This window comes from Letharia lupina, assembly GCF_014066315.1.
Source record: "Letharia lupina isolate WasteWater1 chromosome Unknown contig_12, whole genome shotgun sequence".
Lineage (NCBI taxonomy): Eukaryota > Fungi > Ascomycota > Lecanoromycetes > Lecanorales > Parmeliaceae > Letharia > Letharia lupina.
Window position 1 is genome coordinate 1264974 of NW_023502981.1, and position 21736 is coordinate 1286709.

Consider the following 21736-nt stretch of genomic DNA (forward strand, 5'->3'; position numbering starts at 1 on the left):
GGTACGTTTGTGTACCAGCATGAAGAAAGAGAGCACAATCAGTGACGGGTCGCAATTGTGCTGTCACAACCAAATCTGTCAGACATAAAGAGCATTTCCGATGTGTGAACCTGCATCAAAGCAGATGGACGTTCTTTGATTGACAGTTTCCAAGAACATTGTGTTGTTGACGGATCACTCGTCTTCGAACCCTTTCTTCCTTCGATTACAACATCACTGAAAGAAGCAGGGGGAACAAGGTGAAAACGCAGGATAAGGACAAGCTTTCACGTCGGGTCATTAACCGCCTGGATTCTTTCATGACTTGGAGAATTTTCCTCTTTCGAAGGAAGAGACAAAGGAATGATGAGCGTAGCAGGTTGAGCTGGGGGCGAGTGATGGTCTTTTGGTAGTGCAAAAGGAGTAAATGCCATGTGGTGTGCATAAGTCCCTGGACATAATTCCGGGTACTGCGCCCGGCAGTGTCTAGGGACTTATGCAAGCCACTACCTTAAGTCAGATCACACTTCCCTTGAGGCTCTGCACCATGTCGTCTTTCACCAGCGCATTTTGATATTGCGTAACAAGAAGCGGAGTCTCCAAGATCCTCGCTCAATCTCTGTGATTGCTGGACCCACGCTCTGGCACAGCTGGGGCAGCAATGGCGCAATCAAGCTACTCCTGCAAGTTCTGTACCGTTCTTGCGTGAACTCATCTTTCTCATCTCCTTGTACCATAGCCATGACCCAAGCCTTGAAGAAACTCGCATGGCCCCGATCATACAAACAAGTAACGTCACAATGCCTTCCGCGCTTCTACTCAACCCCGACCTACAGCACGCCCGCCCCGGCCGGCGCATCGGAAGCGGAAGTGCTGTCAGCGAAAAATTACTGCTCGGGGCTACTCCAGTACGTCCGCCACGAGATCTTCCATCCTCACAACTGCTGAACAACGCGCTGTGACAGAAAGTTCGACTCCCCCTCCCACACCCTGCTCGCCTTCATCCCACCCTCCGCCCAACCCGCCTACCTCGCCCTCCGCGCCTTCAACATCGAAACGTCCCGCATCGCCGACACCGTCTCCACCCCCACGGTCGGTGCCATGCGCCTGCAATTCTGGCGCGACAACGTAAACCGCGCTTTCTCGGGCACGCCGCCCAAAGAGCCCGTTTCTATACTCTTGTCCCACGCGCTCGCGGACCTTGACGCGCGCACGGGAGGAACGGCGAAGATGAGTAAGAGCTGGCTCATGAGGATCATCGGTGAGAGGGAAAAATATTTGAACAATGCGCCGTATCCTACGTTGGAGTCGTTGGAGAAGTACGGGGAGAACACGTACTCGATGCTGCTATACTTGACGTTGCAGGCGCTGCCGATGGGAAGTGTGACGGCTGATCATATCGCGAGTCACGTTGGCAAAGCGGTTGGGATCACGGCTGTGTTGCGTGGGTTACCACTGGTGGCATTCCCTCCGCCACCGAACCATCACTCCAACTCTTCGCCTTTGGGAGGCACGTTGGATGCTCAGAGGAGAAGCCAGGGAAGTGTGACCCTGCCGTTGGATGTGATGGCCAGAACGGGTGTGAGAGATGAGGACGTGTTGAGGAAAGGGGCGGAGGCGGAGGGATTGCGGGACGCAGTCTTTGAAGTTGCGACGAGGGCAAGTGATCATTTGATTACGGCCAGGCAAATGCTGAAAAATGTTTACGCTGGGGAGGATGTAGATCACGCCTTTGAATACGATGGGGAGGAAGGGCATGACTACGAGGGGCAGACTAACAAGGGACCGGGGAAGGCTGCCCAGCAGAAAGAGGAGGTGGATAGGGCTTTTGGCGTCTTCATGCCTGCAGTGGCGACGGGGTTGTGGTTGGATAAGTTGCAGAAACTCGATTTTGACGTTTTTAGAGAAGAGTTGAGAAGAAGGGATTGGAAGCTGCCATGGAAGGCGTATTTTGCGCACAGGAGGAGAATGTTTTGAGAAATCCGGGTGATCACAGACATCGGTCTGGTGAAAGGGAAAATCGCCGTTACGGGATGAACTGCCTTCAGAGCGAGACACCCGACGAGACGGTTGGACTCAAAACCATCGAAGCACAGCTACATGCACAACCAACCATGAGGACAAACACTGGTAGAGGAACCTTCTTTACCAGGACATTCTCGTTGTGCAGTGAAGCGCAAATGCGAATGGAGAAGAAAGCAGTCAGCCAAAAGAAAGGCCGACGCCGATTTGAGGCTTCTTCACTGAACCTAGTGACAAAAGCAAAACAAGATCCCAGAATTGGGAAAACTTCGCAATAGAGACTGTCAAAGAATGAACCTAGCGCGGCCCGTTGGATAGGAGGAAGGGTCTGCGGTCAAAGATTGTAGACAAGGTGGTGTGGCCGATCGTTACTGGCTAGATTCGCGAGTAGCAACTCGCGCTAAACACCGGAGATGCTCGCCGACTACCTTGTACGTCTGCTCAGCAAACCATTAGACTGACTCATGTGGTCGCACTGCCATCGTGCAACTCTCATTGGCCATCATTGCAAGCTGTAGTTGAATAACAAGGATAGTCAATGGCCAAGTTGTCGGAGTCTTGCTACCCCCCGGATCAGATCTCAGTGGTGAGGTATTTGCTTCTTCTTTGGCGATTCAATAACATCTTCTTTCTTTCGTGTGCTGTAGCAAAGGAGCCTATCAAGTCTCGACACCGTGGAGCTAAGTTCGCTTTCGAAAGTGACGGAGATGCGGAGGCAGGTCTTCCTGTATTGCTCCATTGCTGCAATGAATGGCCCCGCGGATGCCTTTTGCAGGATACCATCGCACAAAAGCCTGGGTGGATGCATCAGAGCCGTTGAAGAGTTACTGATCGAGGACGGCAATAGTTTTCGACCGTGCGCCTGTCTGGCAACAGGTTATTCCAGCCAAAATCTCCCATTGATCCCTTAGTCCAGTCGGCATTGTTGAGCCAGTCGAGCCAGTCGGTATCATTGTCCATCGGAAAGTCTGCATATGCATCCGCATCCCCATCTACAGCTGTGACCAATTGCGATTCGAATCCCGTATTTGGTGCCAAGATTTGGTTCATGATATGGCTGATGACCTTGTGCATATGACCACAGAGTGTGTAAGTCGGGCGGGCCCACTCTAGGCAGCTGATGAAAATGCTAAGCTTCTGGATGACTTCGGATCGCGGTAGCACGACTGTGTTGTCAAGGGAAGGTTTCGTGGCTTTAAAAGCTCGACGCAAAGTACTCCTGCGCTGGGGACGCCGTACATCGTAAAGACGAAGCCAAAACGCCATTGAAAGTCAATCAGCCAGTCCCTTTTCGCCTACAGGGTTAGAACGTCATCGAGAATCTGTATCGCGAGATCCACCAGTCGCTGTCCGCTTGCATATGTGCGAGATATAGAGAGCCTCTCAAGAAGGAACAGAGAGTGTAGATAGACCAAATGGAGACCGATCTGGCGAGGTAAGACGTGAGTGGATGTAGGGATTTTACCGGCTTTGAAGCGAATGCCTTCCGGCATACGAGCGTAGAGTTCTTCGCAACGCCGCATGGTCTGGCTACAATGCTGTCCTGTCTTACTCAGCTTGGGCTCCGGGTAAGCATACTCTGGTAGGAGCTCAGAGCAGTCGTCCGATATGCTCAGCGAGATCTCGAGGACTTCTTCCCGAACGAGGCTCATCAACAGTAGAGCGCGAGCCCACGTTGATGCGTAGAGTTCTCCTGAGGTGTTCCACCCATTCGCGTCTAGTTTGCTCTTTATGTTGCTCAACTCTGGTTCATCTGCCATCAATTGCTCGTCGCTCAGGTCCAGTGGGAGTTGGCATGTACTATGTCGACGACCCAGTAGAGGCGGTCTTCCTGTCAGGGATGCCACTGTCTTTTCGCGGACAAACACTCTGGCGAACTGTCTTTTGTGGAGCTCCGTTATCATGAACGTGTCTGGAATGCCGTCGTCGACAACCCTGTGGAGGCCAAGGGCCGTGACACTTGAGACCAGGGTACCGTGTCTCTTCCATAGTAGGTAGCCTGAATAGCTTCAGTACGGGTTCAGGAATGGCCAATCAAGGAATGACACTCACTGGTCTTGCCAGTCTCACAGTAGGTCTTCAGCGTCGTGGAAAATATCAAGAGGTACACAGATGTGTCGCTAACATTATCCGCATGATCGCACAGCAGCAAACAAGTTTCAACAAGATCCCTCATACCACATGCAAACTTTCTCCTGTCATTGCGCGATTCAACTTGAGATGTCAGCACCGGGTCCCAATCGGGCAATGATATGGCTGCAAGACCAAAAAGAGCAACCAGCATTCCCAATATCTCCCATCGGAAATTATCACCTTTAAAAGAAGCGAGCCAAGAGTTGAGATCTATTAGGGGGATTGTCTCCTGGCAGACAGAAAGCATTGCGGCACATTTTCTCCGAGACGAACGAAAGCTTTTTGGGGTCTTTGGGTGCTGTGAGATACGGACCATACGTGTCCCACAGCGATTTGTGAGCAAACGTTAGGGTTGGCTTATGCGTTACAAGATCCTCGAACACGACGTAGCGGTCGAGGAGTCTGTCACATACGTCCTGGCTTGGCAAAGCATTCAAGATGTTCAATGCCAATCTAATAGCTGCTTCGTTTGGGGTGTGGATATGAACACTGTGGCATTTACTGATGTCGTGTGATGGAGTCGACAGTGCACTGGCAGCTAGATGACGGTGATAGCTCTTGCATGGGTCCAAAAGGTCCATCCCAAGCTTTCCCTGATGCTCTAAGAAGATCGCAGAGTATGCCGTCGGTCCTAAGAAGCCATTGGGACATTTGTCGGCGTAGGGGAAGCCCGCGGCAAAGATCTTGTAATCCTCGGGGCTCTGCAGCTTCAAAGACAGATTCATGCTGGCGGTTCTTCTGGGAACTGTCGACGGTGGTGAAGCTGCTGTGCTTGGACCTGGTTTCTTCGTGGGTGCGGGGTCGTATACACACTCGGATGTAAGTCTTCGATGCTTGCATCGCCTACAGACTGGCATGGAGTGATCACATCGTAGCTTTGATTTCCTACAAGGCTCGCATGCCTGCTGTTTACCATTACGCCTTCTCGGTACAATTGATTGATCCGCCTCGGCCGAGGGCATCGTTCGGGGACAGGGTGAATGTGGGAAGAAGATATCTTCGGCTATGCCACTCAATTGTAGTAAAGCTTAGGTTTTCAATATTTGTAGAGTATTGTGGTTATCCATCATGGAAGGTGCATCGTAAGCTCTCAAGTATAGATTGGACGACCGTCACAAATCGCAGTCTGGTGAGTGTGGACATCTTCCAACAGTGACGACGCGGACAGAAGAGGGAAAGATATGGGGAGATTGATTTCTAACAGTGAACATGGTAGGAAGGCCATCAGCGTACAGTGTTCGGAGTCGCAGCCTAGAGTGAGTGAGGGACTACGTTGTATCGGAGTAGATGTTCGGTGATCGGAGTTCGAACAACGTATTCTCTTGGCGCTTACGGACTCCTTGATTAGTGATGATCAAACCGAACAACACCTATGTGACTCCGCTTGCATATAGCCTTCCCATCTAAGCCTAGCCGCGTAGACCTGACTCATACATTAGTAGCCATGGCTGTGAACCTAACAAGGCTGTTCGGAATTGATGACAATGTCGGAGTCAAGGCGTATAATTCTTGCTGCCTTGACAAATACTCCTGTACCTCTGTACTGTCTCCTTTCGTGTACATAAGAAGGCCCAATCCGCTCAATTGATTCTGTTCTTGATTCCAAGACACGAGTCAAATAAAAAAAGCAGCCCCAAAAGACAAAAGAACTTAACCACTACTACCAAGCTCTACCACTACCACCACTCTACCTACCAATCCACCTACAATGCCTAACGGATTCCCCGCCTTCCGTTTCGACCCCACAACCGCCCCGCGCTACCTCGTCAAAACCGCCAAAACCTCTTCAGACACAGCATCATGCTACACAGACTCATCGCTGGAAAGTACAGAGACTGCCAAGCTTTCCAAGTACCAGTACCCTACTGAACGAGGTATGACTGCCCTTGGCATTTGAGAAAAGGGGTGTGCCTAATAATGGGACAGATCCTCCAAAGAAATCGCATTCCAAGCCGAAGGGAACGTTCCAGAGGCTTTTAGGATGAGGATATTTGCAGTGTTGGTCATCTGCCTTGGCGGGTAGGATTTCTGAGCAATGTAAAACCAATAGGTTCTCAATCCCTTCAGCACTAGCGCAAGAGAGGGGATGGGTATTGTGGTGATGGCGCAGTCGGTAGAAACAAGGAACAAACAGTTTCTGAAAAAGTGTTGAATAAGCAACAAGCCAAATATTGTGTCATCAAAATGTTTGATCGCTGTTTGGATGACCGATGTTGACATTGATCCCTTCTCTTTCTTTTTGGTTGCCGGTATTTCGTGAGGTTGAGCTTTCTTGTTCGTAATGCTAACAAACACCAACAAGTGGGATTGTCTTAACTCTTGATGCTCGGCAATGAAACATCCTGGGGAGTAGAAGTAGGAAAATTTCCTTTAGGCCAATCCTAGTTTGCCGGAAAAGGAATACGGCTAGCAGCTTCAGACGATCCTTAAGTTGAATGATGCACGGCTAGCATTATTTGTCTTTCTGGTGACAAAACCGGAGACCGACCCAGAAGAATTCACGAGAGCCGATGCGAATACACGAAGGTGGAAGCGCTCTTCGGACGTATGGCGCGTACGGCGGCCCATAATGTCGCGAGAGGCCATCGTGAGCCTGGAACAATTTGGGGAAACTTCTCCTCTAAATCGCGTCAAGAGATGCAATCGATCCAGTGCAGCTTCGAAAACTTTGCAACAAACCTACGGCGCTGTGTTGGGCGTATTCCGCTCAGATAGACGATAGATGCCCACGCTTGATCTTTGGTTGCATATACGAAGAATGGTCTCGCTGCCATAATCACGAACCGAGAATAGACTTTGAACATTTCTTTGCAAATCCAGTTAGCATTACCTCAGCCGGCCCTACAACAATATCCGGCATTCTTGAGGCATACGAATATCTTTACAATAAGACCCAAGAGCTAGCACTTTCGGAATTAGCACCTAATTCGACAATTAAACGATCTCTCTACCCACTTACTAATCACACCGAGTCGCATCGTATTTTTGATACCGATAATAGGGTCAATAAAGTTACGGATTGGCAGACGAGAAGGGAATCAACAATGTTGCGGAAGCGCGATACGCCGTGTCGAGAGTCAGAGCGGCGCAGCGAGGACAGAGCCATTTCAATAATTTGAGGCCACCTCATTTTGATGGGAGGTGGAAGTATGAACATCGCCTGTGTGCCTTGCAGAGTTGGCTACATTAGTTTCATCTGGCGAGCTGGAGTGAGTGTAGCGATATTGCCAACCTATTCCCACGAAGAAGTTCAGCCAAGCCTTCCGTGCTCACCTGTTCCAGTCTGAGCAGTTGATTCTTTTCGCAGCTGGACGAAAACTCGGAGCTCTGCTGCATCAGTCTTTGCTTCTACACGTACCCAAAGGCGAGAAATCAAATCTCACAGTCTCCAGACGAAATTGAGGTGTAGTAGAGACCGCTGGCAAAGCTCTTTGGGCGGTTCTGTTTTCATGACGGTACTAGTACCGATGTCATAGTTAGGCACTCAGTAGGATATGAGTAAAAGCATATATCCACTAGACCACGGGCAAAGTAGGATTTCCCTTCCTTGAACAGCATTTCCGCAAAATTTCGTTCCCATTCTAGGCGGACATTTCTTGGGTGATACGTCCTGTGTAGTGACCAGCTTTGAAGGACTTACAGAGGTCGACAACCTTCCATGCGGGGCGTTATCCGAGATCTTGGCGCAGGAGCCTTGGCGTTCAGTAAAGAGATCACGAAATATTTCGCGTCGCGGATTCACGTGACCTTGCGATTTGCCCACCTTCGGTTCTTCTCTCAGACTCTCGACTGCAATCCCCCGATATATTTGCAGCGACCAGGCTTACTATGGACAGCCTAGATATCGATCAGCGGCCTGCGAAGAAGAGACGCTTCTTTGTCGAGGATTCTCCAGAGCCTGAACGTACTGTATTCTCCACCGCGTCGCCACATAACGACGCGCTCTCCACAGCCAATACCACTCCGCATGAGAAACTGCTTGAGCCCAACTCGAGCCAGACTGATCTCAGTATCCACGATGGCAAAGACGGAATGGCTGTCGATGCCTCGGAATTTTTCGAAAAGGAGACGTTCGAGAGCTTTGTTGGTGATAAAGTGGCGCCGGCTACATTCGATAAGCTACGAGAGGTGTCCGGTGACAATATGGAGCGTGCGATTAACATGTACCTCGACGGCTCGTGGGCCAATGTACCCGCGCCTCCAGCCCCTAGACCTTCTTCGTCATCCATCATGAATGTGTCCAACTCGGGACTTCCAGAGCGGACCTACCAGCAGCACAGGACTGAAGAAAGACGATTATCAGATATCATGGATACAGGGAGCACATTGGATAGAATACCAGACTACAGATATGTAGGTGCCTTCGGCGTTGGGGCATGGGCAACACGAAGTGGTACTGGTCTTATAAAGATGGGAGAAGCCATCAAGATCGAGCGAACGAAGATCAAGGCTCCTGTAAAGATAGGCCGAGGTGGGAAGGCAACCCAGACAAATGCTGCAAGAATGAGGGGCGACGTCATTGTACGCTTTACGAATTCGAGAGGAGAGGAGGTGGGTAGATTACCGAAGGAGACCGCCAATTGGGTGTCTACTTTGATGGACCAAAAGGTCTGTAGGTTCGACGGTGTCTGCTTTCTGGCCCCAGAAAGGGTCCGGGTCAATGATACGATCGAGCTGCAATTGAGGTGCTCGTTGCTAAGGAGAGCATTCGAAGTTGGCGGCTTCCAGAAGCCCGAGGACAACCGGACTACGGGTTTCTTCGAAGAGAAGGAGACGTCCGATGAGAAGAATCTGAGACTAAGGCAGGTCGCTATGGTCAAATTGTTCGACGAGGTCAACCTGCACCCAACGACGGTCAATGATACTACAGCGAGGCACAAGCGGCAGGGCATACTACAGGCTGCGGAAATCGCAGAGCAGTATGACAAGGAAAAGGAAAGCAAGAAACCGAAGTTCAGTAAGGATCCGAAGTCAACCCAGGACGGTAGTTCTACACCGCCTGAAGACGAGGAGGAGGAGGGCAAGGAGCTGGAGCAGGATCAGCTTGATAGCCTGTACAAGAAGGCGCAGTCCTTTGATTTTGACACACCAATAAGAGAACCTTCGGACACCTTTGCTATGGATCTCAGGAAATACCAGAAGCAGGCCTTGCATTGGATGGTGAGCAAAGAAAAGGACGAAAAGTCTGACGATAAAGAGGTGTCCATGCATCCACTATGGGAAGAGTACACATGGCCTGCCAAAGACATGGACGACAAGAATGTTCCCAGTGTAACCAACCAGAGCAGCTTCTACGTAAATCCATACTCAGGAGAATTATCTCTGGATTTTCCTGTTCAGGAGCAACATTGTCTTGGCGGTATTCTAGCCGACGGTAAGTTTTACCACCCATCAATGATTTGGACTCAAACATTGTACGCTGACTAGCGCAGAAATGGGCCTCGGAAAGACTATCGAAATGCTCAGTCTCATGCATTCTTTTATCGGAACGTGCGTTTACCTTTACTGTTTTTCCCATATCCCATGATCCTAATTCCCATAGATCCGATATCTCAATGCAGGCCTCCCAGCCCGGTCCTTCGTCAGTCGCCAACCTGCCTAGATTACCCAAGAACTCGTCAGCTGTCGCGCCTGCACCAAGCACTACTCTCGTTGTGGCTCCTATGTCTCTTTTGGCGCAGTGGGAGAGTGAAGCCGTCAAGGCGTCTAAGCCGGGAACATTCAAGGCGATGGTCTACTATGGTAGCGAGAAGGCAACTAACCTACAGAATCTATGCTGCGAAGCCAACGCTGCATCGGCTCCCAACCTCATCATTACTAGTTACGGTGTCGTGCTCTCCGAATTCAATCAGGTAGCTGCTCGTGGAGGAGACCGAGGGTCGCATGGTGGCCTCTTCTCCCTCGATTTCTTCCGTGTCATCCTAGATGAAGCGCATTTCATCAAGAACAGACAATCGAAAACTGCAAAGGCTTGCTACGAGCTCAATGCCCAGCATCGATGGGTCCTCACAGGAACGCCCATCGTCAACCGTCTTGAGGATCTCTTCAGCTTGGTCCGGTTCTTGCGTGTCGAACCGTGGTCGAATTTCTCCTTCTGGAAAACTTTCATTACGGTGCCCTTTGAATCAAAGGATTTCCTGCGTGCTCTCGATGTAGTGCAAACAGTCCTCGAGCCTCTCGTCATGCGCCGCACAAAGGACATGAAGACGCCAGACGGTGAAGCTTTGGTCCCTCTCCCGCCACGTACTATTGAGATCGAGGAGCTCGAGTTGTCCAAGCAGGAGCGAGAAGTCTATGACTACATCTTCACTCGCGCGAAGCGCACTTTCAATGCCACCATGGAAGCAGGAACGCTGCTGAAGTCTTACACCACCATCTTCGCCCAGATTCTCCGGCTGCGCCAATCCTGTTGTCATCCTGTGCTGACACGGAATAAGGCTATCGCTGCCGAAGAAGAGGAAGCTGCAGCCGCGTCTGATGTAGCGAATGGCCTCGCTGATGATATGGATTTGCAAGAGTTGATCGAACGCTTCACGTCAGACTCGGACTCTGGCGAGCAGGACATAACCAACAAGTTCGGAGCTCACGTCCTGCAAGAGATCCAATCGCAAGCGAACAATGAATGTCCCATCTGCGCCGAAGAGCCAATGATAGAGCCTGCCGTGACAGGCTGTTGGCACAGTGCCTGCAAGAAATGCTTACTAGACTACATCGAGCATCAAAAAGAGAAGCATGCTCTTCCACTATGTTTCAACTGCAGGGAACCCATCAATCAGCGCGACATCTTCGAAGTGATCCATCACGACAACGATGACGAGGATGACCTTTACAGTGCCACACAACCAGGCCAGGCTTCTACACCCCCACGCATCACCCTCCGCCGCATCGGCTCATCCTCATCCGCCAAAATCGCCGCCCTGATCTCCCATCTCAAAGCCCTCCGCGTGAACAATCCTGGCACCAAATCCGTCGTCTTCTCCCAATTCACCTCTTTCCTCGACCTCATCTCTCCCGCCCTCACCCAGGCCAACATCCCCTTCCTGCGCTTCGATGGCGCCATGTCTCAAAAAGCCCGAGCCGCGGTGCTCCTCGAATTCGCTGCCTCGCAGACAAAGAAAAATGGCCATGGTACGGTGCTTTTACTGAGCTTACGCGCTGGCGGTGTTGGCCTGAATCTGACGGCCGCGAAGAGAGTCTTCATGATGGACCCGTGGTGGAGTTTCGCAGTGGAAGCGCAGGCTATCGACCGCGTGCATCGGATGGGGCAGGAGTCGGAGGTCAAGGTCGTGCGGTTTGTCATCGGGGGCAGTATTGAGGGGAGGATGTTGAAGATTCAGGAGAGGAAGAAGTTCATCGCCAGTTCGTTGGGGATGATGAGTGAGGAGGAGAAGAAGATGCAGAGGATTGAGGATATTAAAGACTTGCTGTCGTGAGGCTGCGAGAGGGTGTAGTGTGCTCAGTGGGTGGGTGAGTTGGAGGTTTCTGTACGGGTAGGGTGGATGCTTGGTGCTTTGGATATGCTGTTGCTTGTTACAATATTGTAAACGTCTTGCTCAGGGAGAAAATTTGGCTGTACATATATTAGCATCCAAAACCTAGTGTGTAAGCACATGTGTGTCACAGTGTCACGTTCATCTATCGTCTATCAAAGAGTATTACTACAATGAGGTCTTCCATGCTCATTCGGAAATGGCGTCAAATCTTGAGGACACATCCAAGATCCTTGCTCATGACCAGGCGGAACCTTAACTTCTGACCTCTTCAATGCCCACTTCTCTCTTTCTCTTTCCCTTTCCCTTTCCCTGACTCCTATTCTTCCCCATCAAGTCCCCCAACACATCTCCTGCCCCCAGCCCTTCTCCACCTCCCTTTCCCCCCTCGCTTTCACCTTCGTCGTCCTCACATTTTCGTGCACCATCTCCCGTCTTCTCTTCCAGCACACCCAACCCCAAATCCATCTCAATGTACCCTCCCTCCCGGGCCCCTCCTCCCACCCCCTCAATATTCCGCTCCTCCAACCTCCCTTCCCTCCTCTCGGTCTCCAAGACTTCATTCGCACTCTTGATCTTCGGCAGCAGCGCATTCAGCCTCGCCTGCAGATGCGACAGATTATCGGCCGTAAGCGAGGCGACGGATAGAGGTGGAGGCAGTGAAGCGTGCGTGCTGCTGAAAGACGAGACGGCGGAGTCGGCGGAGGAAGACGATTCGGACGCGGATGAGGAGGATCTTGATGTGGAGGAGGCGGATTCATCGTCTGCGGATGAGGAGGAGAGGACGGAGACGAGGTCGGAGGCGGAGGTGGAGGATGCGTAATCCGTACTTGTGCCGCTGCTGGTGGTCGAAGGGTTGAGCATACGAGGGAAAAGGGACGGCAGGTGCGGGTATTGCTGTCGTCGTTGTTGGCGCGGGGAGTCGGCGCTTGAGGTGGAAGTGTAGCCGACACTGTCTGTTTCTTCGCTGCCGCTGGAGCTGGATGCGTCGCTTTCGGATTCCGAGGGCTCGGAGGAGCTGGTGATGGAGCTGCTGTAGGAAGGGGTTGAGGGATGGAGTCTCCGAGAGGGTGTGATCGGTGCTGGCGAGCCTATGAGTGTTTGGGGGCTCGGAGCTATCGACGGGGTCATAGCATGGGCTGGGGAATCTGTATCTGATGCCCCGGCCTGCCGCCTTCTCTTGCTGGAGAGGGTCATTGGTTTGCGGTCAATGTCTTCGAGGGCTCTTTTTTTGCTCTTCTCCATACTTAAGTGTAGTGATGCTTCAATTGAATCACTGATTATACTCAATGATGGGTGCCGGGTGATCGAGACAAGTCCCATGTTTGAGAGACTCCGAGATTGTCTAGCAATCGGTGGGGGACGATGATGGCAAGTTTTGGCGGGGCGGCTGCAGATCACTTTTCGGGCCTTCCCGTTCTTGCGCAATTAGCGCGGGACTTCTGATAGGGCTGGAAAGGAATGAGGATTGAGGATTCGCACCGCCTTTCTTTTCGTTCACCGCTGGCATCTGTCCTTATATTCAAAAAAGCCAGTACATTCGGAAATCTTCGGTGTGTCAAGCTCGGGCTTCGCTGATTTATAAGATCTAGAAGTGAAGGGCAATTCATTGTATTATTATCCCCTTGCATCGACATGCAGACATAACTCTAACATTTTTGAAGGAGCCGGAGCTGACCTGGCCTTTGGACGAGCCCATAATTAATATTCCAATGACAGCAACGTCATGACTTATGAGCTTTGAGCCGTCCAGGCCTTAAAGTTCTATCAACTCCTCAACAGCTGCAACTCTTACCATTGTCAAGCAAGGTCGTCACGAATCATTCGTAAGGTCCTTTTCCTGAGCGTCTAGCCTGAAACACCGTCAGAGCCCCTCCACAGTCTCATCCAGTGAGTCAACATCATCGATTGCAGAGTGAATGAAGCAGACTTGCAACATGTTTATAACCTTGTCCCTGTTTGAGACTTGTTTTATCACTTGATGAATGGCCAGTAAGACTTATGGTCAACCCAAATGGTGGCGAATGACTTCTATATATAAACTCTGCTATCCCCGCACCTACCATGTACATTGCCTTTGCACTCATCGAGTTTCTGATAATCTACCTTGCATATCACACCATCTACATCTATCTTCTCTTAAAGTACTTGCAAAATCTATGCCACTATGCCGCTTACTCTTGATCATCTATTGCGATCTGACCACGGTGCAAATGGCAGAATTTTTCTCACAGTCCATATCCAACAGGTCCTTGCTAGCCTCCCTACCCTTCTGAAAAGCCCCGGAATGGCTTCACCAACCTCGAGATTCTCCGGTACTGGAGCTCTAAGCCCCGTCTCCGAGGATGAAAACGTCAAAGTCGCCCGCCGATTGACACTCGTACGCAATCTCCGCGCACCAGCTTTCCAATACGCATGGACATTCTACCATGACAAATACACAGACTCTCAAAACTATGAAGGCCGTCTCACCCTCCTGAAGGAGGATATCGTTACCGCCAAACCGTTTTGGGAGGTCCTGAATTCCTTCCCGTTCGACGCTCTCAAGTTGAAGGACTCTGTACACTTCTTCAAACGGGGGGTAAAGCCAGTATGGGAGGACCCCCGCAACGTCAAAGGCGGCTCATGGACGTTCCGCGTGCCGAAGGCGCAGTCCGAAGATTTCTGGAAGGAGGTCCTGATGCTCGCAGTCGGCGAACAATTCGTCGACGTGATCCAACCACGCAAGTACCACCTACCTACCCAACGCTGCTCACCTCCACCGCTGACCCAAAACGCAGGCGACGATCTCTGCGGCCTCTCCATGTCCGTCCGCTTCAACTCGAACCTCATCACCATCTGGAACCGCGACGGCGCCAACGAGAAGACCAAAGATGGCATCCTGGCCGTCGTGCTCGAGAATGTCTCGCCCGAACTCAAACCCCAGCCGAGGAACTATTACTACAAGAGACACAGCGAGCACGCCGGGTTCAGCGAAGTCGTCGCGAGGGCGAGCGAGAGGTCGAAGGAGGCGGAGGAGGGGAGGATAGCGGAGGCGGAGGTTAGGGGCCCGGAAGGAGACGAGGCGCTGTTGAAGGATGTTGAGGGGATAGATCTCAAGGAGTTGGGTGGAGTGGCCCCGGCATGAGGCGGGTTTTTGCGGATTTGTGAGCGGAGTAGCTGGGGTTTTTGGGATCTGGTTGGGAAGAGTTACGAGTTGGACGCGTATTGTGGGGTCTGTGGCGGTCATGTCATGCATTTACGAGCCCACAGATTTCATAGCACGCGGCATGTTCACGGGATTTGACCATTCGTTCTGTCTTATCAACTCAAAGCGATCTTTCATCATACCCTACCCTCCAGACCTTTACAATCTGCCCCTTGAAGCGCGAAACAACCTTACCCTACCCCGACGCTCGCTCCTGCCTATTCTCAACACCCACCCCCCCGCCCCCATTCCTCCCCTCAAACTTCCTCCTCTGCTCCTCCCTCACACCCGGCGCCGCATTCACATTCCAATGCGTCCTCATGATCCTCTCAAACATCACCGCCGAGCTCTCCCCCTCCACCCGCTCCCCCGGCCCAAACGCCCCCACAACCCCACTCTCAAAATCCCTCGTGAACAGCGGCGCCGGCGCCGCGCGCAACGTGTACACGATGCTGAAACGGTACGGATCGGCGGCGTCATTCTCGGCGGACGGCGCGCACACGACCCGGTGCACACCGGCTCTGTACACGCCGCGGGAGAGGAAGGCGAGCGTCTCGCCGGCCAGCAGCGTGGCCGTCAGTCCGCCCGAGCGCGCGACGGCGCCCGGGGGCAGATTGGCCTCATCTTCGACGGAGACCCAGGCGTTGGAGGTGGGATCGAGCGCCTGCAGGCCGGGGGAGCGGCCGACGACGAGGGAGAGCAGGCCGAGGTCCTTGTGCTTCTCGGCGTTGACTTTGGGCCCCGCGGTCGCGGCGGCGGGGCGGTCGTAGCGGAACATGCGGACGAGGGTCGGGGTGCGCTCGGTGCGGGGGAAGGCGGTGCAGGGGGCGACGAAGGGGGAGAAGACGTCGGGGTCGAGGGAGAGGGTGTGGGCGATGGCGGTGGTGATGCTGGCCAGGAAAGCGCCGGTGAGGTCCCAGGCTGTTTGGAGCTCCGGGCGGAGGGTCGAGGGGCAGTGGACGGAGGTTTTGACCGTCATGATGCATTTCTCGTGCGGGATCTGCGAGTACCCTTCTTCGCTCGCGGCGGCGCCGCTGGCGGCTTGGTGGTTGGTCTTTTCGGGGGAGTCGGGGGGCAGGTTGAAGAACTTGGAGGTCTGGGCGAAGAGTTGGGTGTATGCTTCTACCATTCCGGGGTGGTCTGATAGGGCTAGAGGGAGGTAGCCTTCGGATGCTAGGAATTGGAGAGCGTGGTCGTCTGATACTTGTCTTTGGGCCATTGTACCTTTTGTGCCCGTGACCAAAATGAGAGAATGCCTCTCTTGATTGTCGTCAATTTGAAGAGTAGCGATAGGACCTATAGGACGAGAAAGAGAAAAGAGAGATGGATCAAGCGGGGCTCATGTCACGACGTCATCGAACCTTATTGATTCGGACTCTCCTGAAGGTGTTTGATCTCCAGTCGACTTATATAAGAATGCATCCAAAAGCCGCATACATACTTAGATATACCAAAGCCGCCCGGCGTACTGAGTGGCAACGAGGCGAAGTTTGGATCTGCCACTAAACTCATTTCGGAAGGTCTTGGCATTCGCAGCACTCTTACCGATTGGCTTCTTACACTGCAAAGACTTTTCCACTCATAAGCAACAATTCTCAGACATAGTGTCTTCGCTCAGTTGTTGTCGAGGTTGAAGAGTAGCGACACAATCTAGGAAATGGCAAAAAAGGTAGAGAGGTATGAAGCTGGGCTTACAACTAAGGTACAATTCAGTGGCTTTCAGATCTCCTTGACTTTTTTATATCCAGTCAAACTTGTAAATGTCTATACCTTTGAGCTGCATATTTGGATGGGTGGAAGCAGGTGTCGTAGAATGAGCTCAAGAGGGATCTAGGGCAGCAGCGGTGATGTTGTCTAGATTCGCCACCAAACCCTTTTCGGAGGCTCTTGGCGTTGAATATTCCAAACACAGTTGCAACCACTATGATTCACTCTCACTCAATTCTTCTAACACCTTTACAAATTTCAGACATTTCCATCAAAGTGGCTTCGCGTTGTTATCGGATTCAAATCGATGCAAGAACTCCCCGTACGTATACAGAAAGAACATCAGACACGCCGGTGTCACTACGTCCAGTGAAGTGAAACAAGCTCGTTATTGCTGTATGTTGTATGCCCCATCAAGCCGTCCAGAAGCCGGACTGATCAAAGACGTTGAGACAACACCTACTCATGAACCATTACCCTCAAATCAAGACAAAAAGGCGCCCAAGAAACAGAGCGATGTCGTTCTTCTCCTGTCTACATAGACACTTCATTGAGATTACCGAAAGGTTCAACACTGATGAAGAACCACGCCACCATCCTGATCAAGAGGGATTTCGACCCACAGAAAGAGAGTGGCGTGCGAGGAGGATAGCAGAGCTCGAGAAGTGGAAAAGGCCAGAGCAAATGCCCATCTCAGCTGAAACCGTATTCCTAGGTTGGTTCCGAAGCATGAAACCTAACTGCTATTTCCGCAAGACCAGAGAACCAGAGACCATTGATGACGCCTGGAACGGACTTTCTCTTAAAAAGCGTGAGCATTATCTGGCCAAAGCAAAGAAGAACGAAATCTACAACACTGCTAAGCTTGCCAAGTTTAACAAGCACTGCCCACTTTCACCCTCGGTGGTAGATCTATCATTGACATGGGCATCCCTGTCGGAGCGGGAGATCCAAGACTGGCTACTGATTGGACCACGCCATGCTGCATTGCAAAAGTGGAAAAGATATCGTTTCGATCATCCCAGGGCTTGCGGGGGCCGCGAGACACCTGTACCAGAAACACCGTTCCGAATCATGGACCTCCCTTTCGAATTGCGGCGAGGTATTTTCTCTCTCGTGCTGAGTCAATCGTATCCAGTGCTTCAGTTTCCCTCAGATGGGTCGGCAGATACGCTAACAGGGCCGGTCGATGTGAGGCTCTTTGCTGCGAGCAGACAGGTGTTTGCAGAAGCTGTGAGAATCTTTTACGAGGAGAACACCTTCAGCATAGATACCAAGCCCAGCAGGTATTACAAGGACATACCTCTTTTTGTACGGCAGAGCACAGGGAATGAAGTGCCGAGACCGACAGATTTAATCAAGAGGGTGAATGTCAATGTAACATTGACACTAACAGATCGTACCGAAACAGACGATTTTCTTTTCCTTTGGAAGAAATTCTGCGAATTTCTGAGGACGTGCAGAAACCTGCGAAAGGTTGTGGTCACCGCGCGGAGGGCTCAAAGCTTCCAGGAGGCGATCGACAGAGCCATAGACCGGAAGATCGACAAATTGATTGAGATGTTGATGAATATCAGAAGCGCCCATGAAGCTGTTTTCTCGGATATTACGATATCTGAGGAATCAGTACAAGAGCCTTCATGTTGGCATAAACGGCGGATAACAGGCATTATTGTTCGAAGCGGCTCAGGAAAAGGAGCAGCGATGGCCGCTACAGAGACGCAGTGGCGCACGGCATGAGTGCAGAGACACTACTAAGATCCGATGCTGGCGGCCAATCGTCGAAATGGTATCGACCGGAGTTCGGTCGGACCACAGTCACAATGCTTTGCGTATTACAAGCCATCAGCATCGATTGAGTCTCTAATGAAAGAGCAAGAATGACTCACACATGTCAGATAGTCGACAATGCATCTTCGTGTCCTTCCGGTTCACATTGCGAGTCGGTAGACTTGCACTCTACTCCTTCAATCTATTGCCATCGGTGTTGGATCGTGAATGCGTGCGCGTCCTTGTGCTGCCCAAGGCCATACTTAAACGCCTCATTCGTCGTCCTTACGCCCCTGAAGATCACCGGAAGACCCCCGCCCTCCTCATGACTCCCTCGAAGTCCTTCAACCCTACCCCTCTGCCCACTCCACTGCCTCCATTGGCTTCCAACAACATATCCTTCATTGTCTGCTCCCCAACATCTTCCTTCAATTCCCGTGCCACCCTCCTCAAACAAGCCAATGTGATCTTGCCGTCCTCACCACCCAGACTCGTGAACAACCTGAACGCATCCTCCACCTCTCTCTGTTGGCTCTCCTCACTCTTGTTGCTCAATTGTAGCGCCGCGACGGCAACGAAATGCGCATAAGATATAGTTCCAGTATCTTCAGGATCTGCGGCATCTAGCAAGTCTTGGAGCTCACTCGGCGAGGAAGCAGGGACGCCGAGAGCCGTGAGCGCTTGGCGCAGGGACCGGGAGGGCAATTCCTTGTCCGAATTGGCGAAGAGGGAGAAAGCCTCTTTAACTTCAGATTCGGTGGCTGCGCTGATGTTGTTCTCTTTGGCAAGTGCGGATTGGCGGGGTTGCTTTTCCTTGGGTGCTGGCGCTGGAGCAGCTGCGCGGCGTTTTGGAGGCTATTCGGCAATCAGCATTGGGACACTGGAAAGGGAATGAGAGCTAGAAGTGCACCATGCTGGGTGTTAATGAGGTCACGATACGATGATGGTATGATAGGTGAGGGGTGGTCGTTTACACAAGCCTCGGTACGCGTGATTACCAGAACTAGGCAAAGTTGCGAGACGAGGCACAAATTTGTTCTAGTGCAGCAGTCTGATATACAACAGTACATGTTCCTCAGGAGTGAATCCGATTGAAGGAATGTTTCGCACGAGACTTTGTCCTTCATTATTAAACCATTCATCACCGGCTTATTGACCTCATCGACAGCCGAGAGAGGCAGCTGCGGCTAATCTATCGTCTAGCGGCAACGCCACAGAGCCTTGGTGCCTCTCGCCGATGCCTCTTCAGGTGCTCCTTGCGCTTCCTACTCTTGGCCTTCCAACACACGCACGGATTGTCCAACTCTGTGGCCATTATTGCAACTACTTCCATATTGCTGCTTCCGCTGTTGGAGCAATGATGCGATTGGACATGATGTCTTTACAGGAGCCATCCTCCTGCAGCTTTATAAAGACATCGTGTCCGTCGTACACGTGCTGGAGGGATCCAGCTGCGTAGCACACCCTCAGCTCGCATATGCAACGGACGAAACCTTACTGATACACACCTTCTCCTACTGGCCAAGCTTTACCCAAGCTCCTGGTGCTTCATACGACTTCATTACAAGAGGATTAATAGCCTTCGTAACCACATGTCTCCAACCTGGACACTTTCCCAAACACATCCATGAAGATTCTCATTATTGGCGCTGCAGGTACGCGTCGGTCCTCATATTCTTTGAAACATCTCCATATCCTTGGACACGCGTACTGACAAGCCTCTGCAGGCCGAGTCGGCTCAGCCGCCCTCGCGGCATGCCTCACTAAGCAACACCACGTCACCGCCTTCCTCCGCAACCCCTCCAAGCTGCCCCCCGAGCTGCACAACCACCCCCGCCTCCGCATCACCCAAGGCGACGCAACCTCGCACTCCTCCCTCGTCGAAGCGATCGAGGACACCGACGCCATCATCCAAGCCGCCGTTTACGGCTCCAACACGCCCTTCGGCACCTCGGATTCGGAAAAGGTCGTCCGCTGCATCATCAACGCCGTCAAAGAAGTGCAAGCGTCACGCCCGATACGGTCGAGGCCGATAAGACTGTGGGTGATGTCCGGGCAGGTGTTGATGGACATTCCGGGGTATGCGGGCAAGATTGAGGGGGATGTGTTTCCGATCCATCCGGAGCATTACAAGAACTACGACTTCTTGCGGAACGATGCCAAGGATGTGGATTGGAGCTTGCTGTGTCCCGGGAGGATTGACCAGGGGGAGGTGAGGGTGCTTTTGTATAATATTCGCTGAGAATTTCTGTGTGTATATGTGCTCTGCGGTCAGGTTCTGTCCGAGGACTGACTTTGTATTTTCTTTCGCACTTCAGCCCACGGGTCCTTTGGTGGTCACGACGGATCGGGTTGGGCTTTGGCAGGAACCTTGGATTGCGGGGAGGATACCTTTTATCGGGCCAGCTCTGAACGTCATCTATAATTGGAAGCAGCAGAGATTGACGTACGCTTCTGTTGGGGAATTCTTATCTAATCACCTCGGTCCTGGGGACGAATGGAGAGGGAAAAGGGTCGGCTTGCTCGAGGACGCGAGCAAGCATGTCGGAAATCGATGAAGCTTAGTGAGCGGCTTCGCGACAATGTACAATACTTGTCCTGTAGACAAACAACCCTCGTGCGCTTGGTCGCTCGCTTGCACGTTAGACACGACTTGTACAATAACGAAGGCTAGTCGCTTCTTGTACATATGATTGGACGAATCTACATCACACGACACTACATGATGATCCCAACACAGGCAAAACTCCCGACGAAGGAATGCTGACAGCTTTGATCCCACATACCGCATCAACCTTCCCCAACCGTGCCAACGCCCGCCCGCTCGCTCGCTCCTGATGGATCTAGCGCCCACAGCCCACCCAACCTACCTAGGAAACGCCCGGCGCAACCGAGAGCTGCGATTCGGTCACTCGTTCATCCACCCCGTTCTAACAAAAACAACACAAAGACGTGATAATCGCGCAGGGTGGACCGGGCTCTCGGGCACGCGTGGAGAATCTCGCGCCGCGCTGCTGATGATGAGGTGAGTAAATGACTCGTGGGATAATGATGATGCATGCATGCACGAGGATGGCATGGCATGACGTCTTTCCGGTCAGGCTGGACGCAGTAAAGGAAAGTACTTTAGGTAAAAGTGAGTAAAAATGCAGCCGCCGGACGGAGAGGAGGGTCGATTCATGAAACGGGGTATGTGAAAGGCGGCTTTCGCAAGCCTAGCCCTTTTGGGGCAGGGCTTGGGGCTCGTGTCGACGGCGTAGCTTTGCGTGGAGTTCAGCACTTTGCGGCTATATGTACCTTGCACGGAGAGACCGAGGTGGTTTTTTCTGTGATGAGTGATACTGTATACATAAATGGAATTGACAACTCGCTTGTCGCTCGATTCGGAAAGGGGTTGCGGACGGTAAGTCAAGAAACTCCGGATTCAGGCGCAATATGCAAGGACAGC

At 52.0% G+C, this 21736-nt stretch overlaps 9 protein-coding genes across 9 annotated transcripts; 5 read left to right on the forward strand and 4 right to left on the reverse strand.

The window, feature by feature from the left end:
* Nucleotides 1-720: 720 nt before the first annotated feature.
* HO133_001369 (uncharacterized protein) lies at nt 721-1956 on the forward strand (the record flags this gene model as incomplete). Its single annotated transcript, XM_037292299.1, has 2 exons — nt 721-887; nt 945-1956. The coding sequence occupies 2 exons, from the start codon at nt 721-723 to the stop codon at nt 1954-1956; spliced, it is 1179 nt and encodes a 392-aa protein (XP_037151718.1).
* Nucleotides 1957-3296: 1340 nt separating this feature from the next.
* HO133_001370 (uncharacterized protein) lies at nt 3297-4859 on the reverse strand (the record flags this gene model as incomplete). The annotated part of the gene is made up of 2 exons (XM_037292300.1): nt 3297-4000; nt 4373-4859. The coding sequence occupies 2 exons, from the start codon at nt 4857-4859 to the stop codon at nt 3297-3299; spliced, it is 1191 nt and encodes a 396-aa protein (XP_037151719.1).
* A 3103-nt stretch (nt 4860-7962) lies between these two features.
* Nucleotides 7963-11567, forward strand: HO133_001371 (uncharacterized protein; the record flags this gene model as incomplete). The annotated part of the gene is made up of 3 exons (XM_037292301.1): nt 7963-9508; nt 9567-9624; nt 9677-11567. 3 exons carry the CDS (start codon nt 7963-7965, stop codon nt 11565-11567), a joined length of 3495 nt encoding a protein of 1164 aa, XP_037151720.1.
* A 312-nt stretch (nt 11568-11879) lies between these two features.
* Nucleotides 11880-12869, reverse strand: HO133_001372 (uncharacterized protein; the record flags this gene model as incomplete). The annotated part of the gene is made up of 1 exon (XM_037292302.1): nt 11880-12869. The coding sequence occupies one exon, from the start codon at nt 12867-12869 to the stop codon at nt 11880-11882; it is 990 nt and encodes a 329-aa protein (XP_037151721.1).
* A 1042-nt stretch (nt 12870-13911) lies between these two features.
* Nucleotides 13912-14751, forward strand: HO133_001373 (uncharacterized protein; the record flags this gene model as incomplete). The annotated part of the gene is made up of 2 exons (XM_037292303.1): nt 13912-14347; nt 14405-14751. 2 exons carry the CDS (start codon nt 13912-13914, stop codon nt 14749-14751), a joined length of 783 nt encoding a protein of 260 aa, XP_037151722.1.
* Nucleotides 14752-15007: 256 nt separating this feature from the next.
* On the reverse strand, nt 15008-16030 carry HO133_001374 (uncharacterized protein; the record flags this gene model as incomplete). The annotated part of the gene is made up of 1 exon (XM_037292304.1): nt 15008-16030. One exon carries the CDS (start codon nt 16028-16030, stop codon nt 15008-15010), a length of 1023 nt encoding a protein of 340 aa, XP_037151723.1.
* A 1004-nt stretch (nt 16031-17034) lies between these two features.
* Nucleotides 17035-18258, forward strand: HO133_001375 (uncharacterized protein; the record flags this gene model as incomplete). Its single annotated transcript, XM_037292305.1, has 1 exon — nt 17035-18258. The coding sequence occupies one exon, from the start codon at nt 17035-17037 to the stop codon at nt 18256-18258; it is 1224 nt and encodes a 407-aa protein (XP_037151724.1).
* A 330-nt stretch (nt 18259-18588) lies between these two features.
* On the reverse strand, nt 18589-19201 carry HO133_001376 (uncharacterized protein; the record flags this gene model as incomplete). The annotated part of the gene is made up of 2 exons (XM_037292306.1): nt 18589-19143; nt 19199-19201. The coding sequence occupies 2 exons, from the start codon at nt 19199-19201 to the stop codon at nt 18589-18591; spliced, it is 558 nt and encodes a 185-aa protein (XP_037151725.1).
* Nucleotides 19202-19915: 714 nt separating this feature from the next.
* HO133_001377 (uncharacterized protein) lies at nt 19916-20530 on the forward strand (the record flags this gene model as incomplete). The annotated part of the gene is made up of 2 exons (XM_037292307.1): nt 19916-19943; nt 20016-20530. The coding sequence occupies 2 exons, from the start codon at nt 19916-19918 to the stop codon at nt 20528-20530; spliced, it is 543 nt and encodes a 180-aa protein (XP_037151726.1).
* Between the last annotated feature and the right edge of the window lie 1206 nt (nt 20531-21736).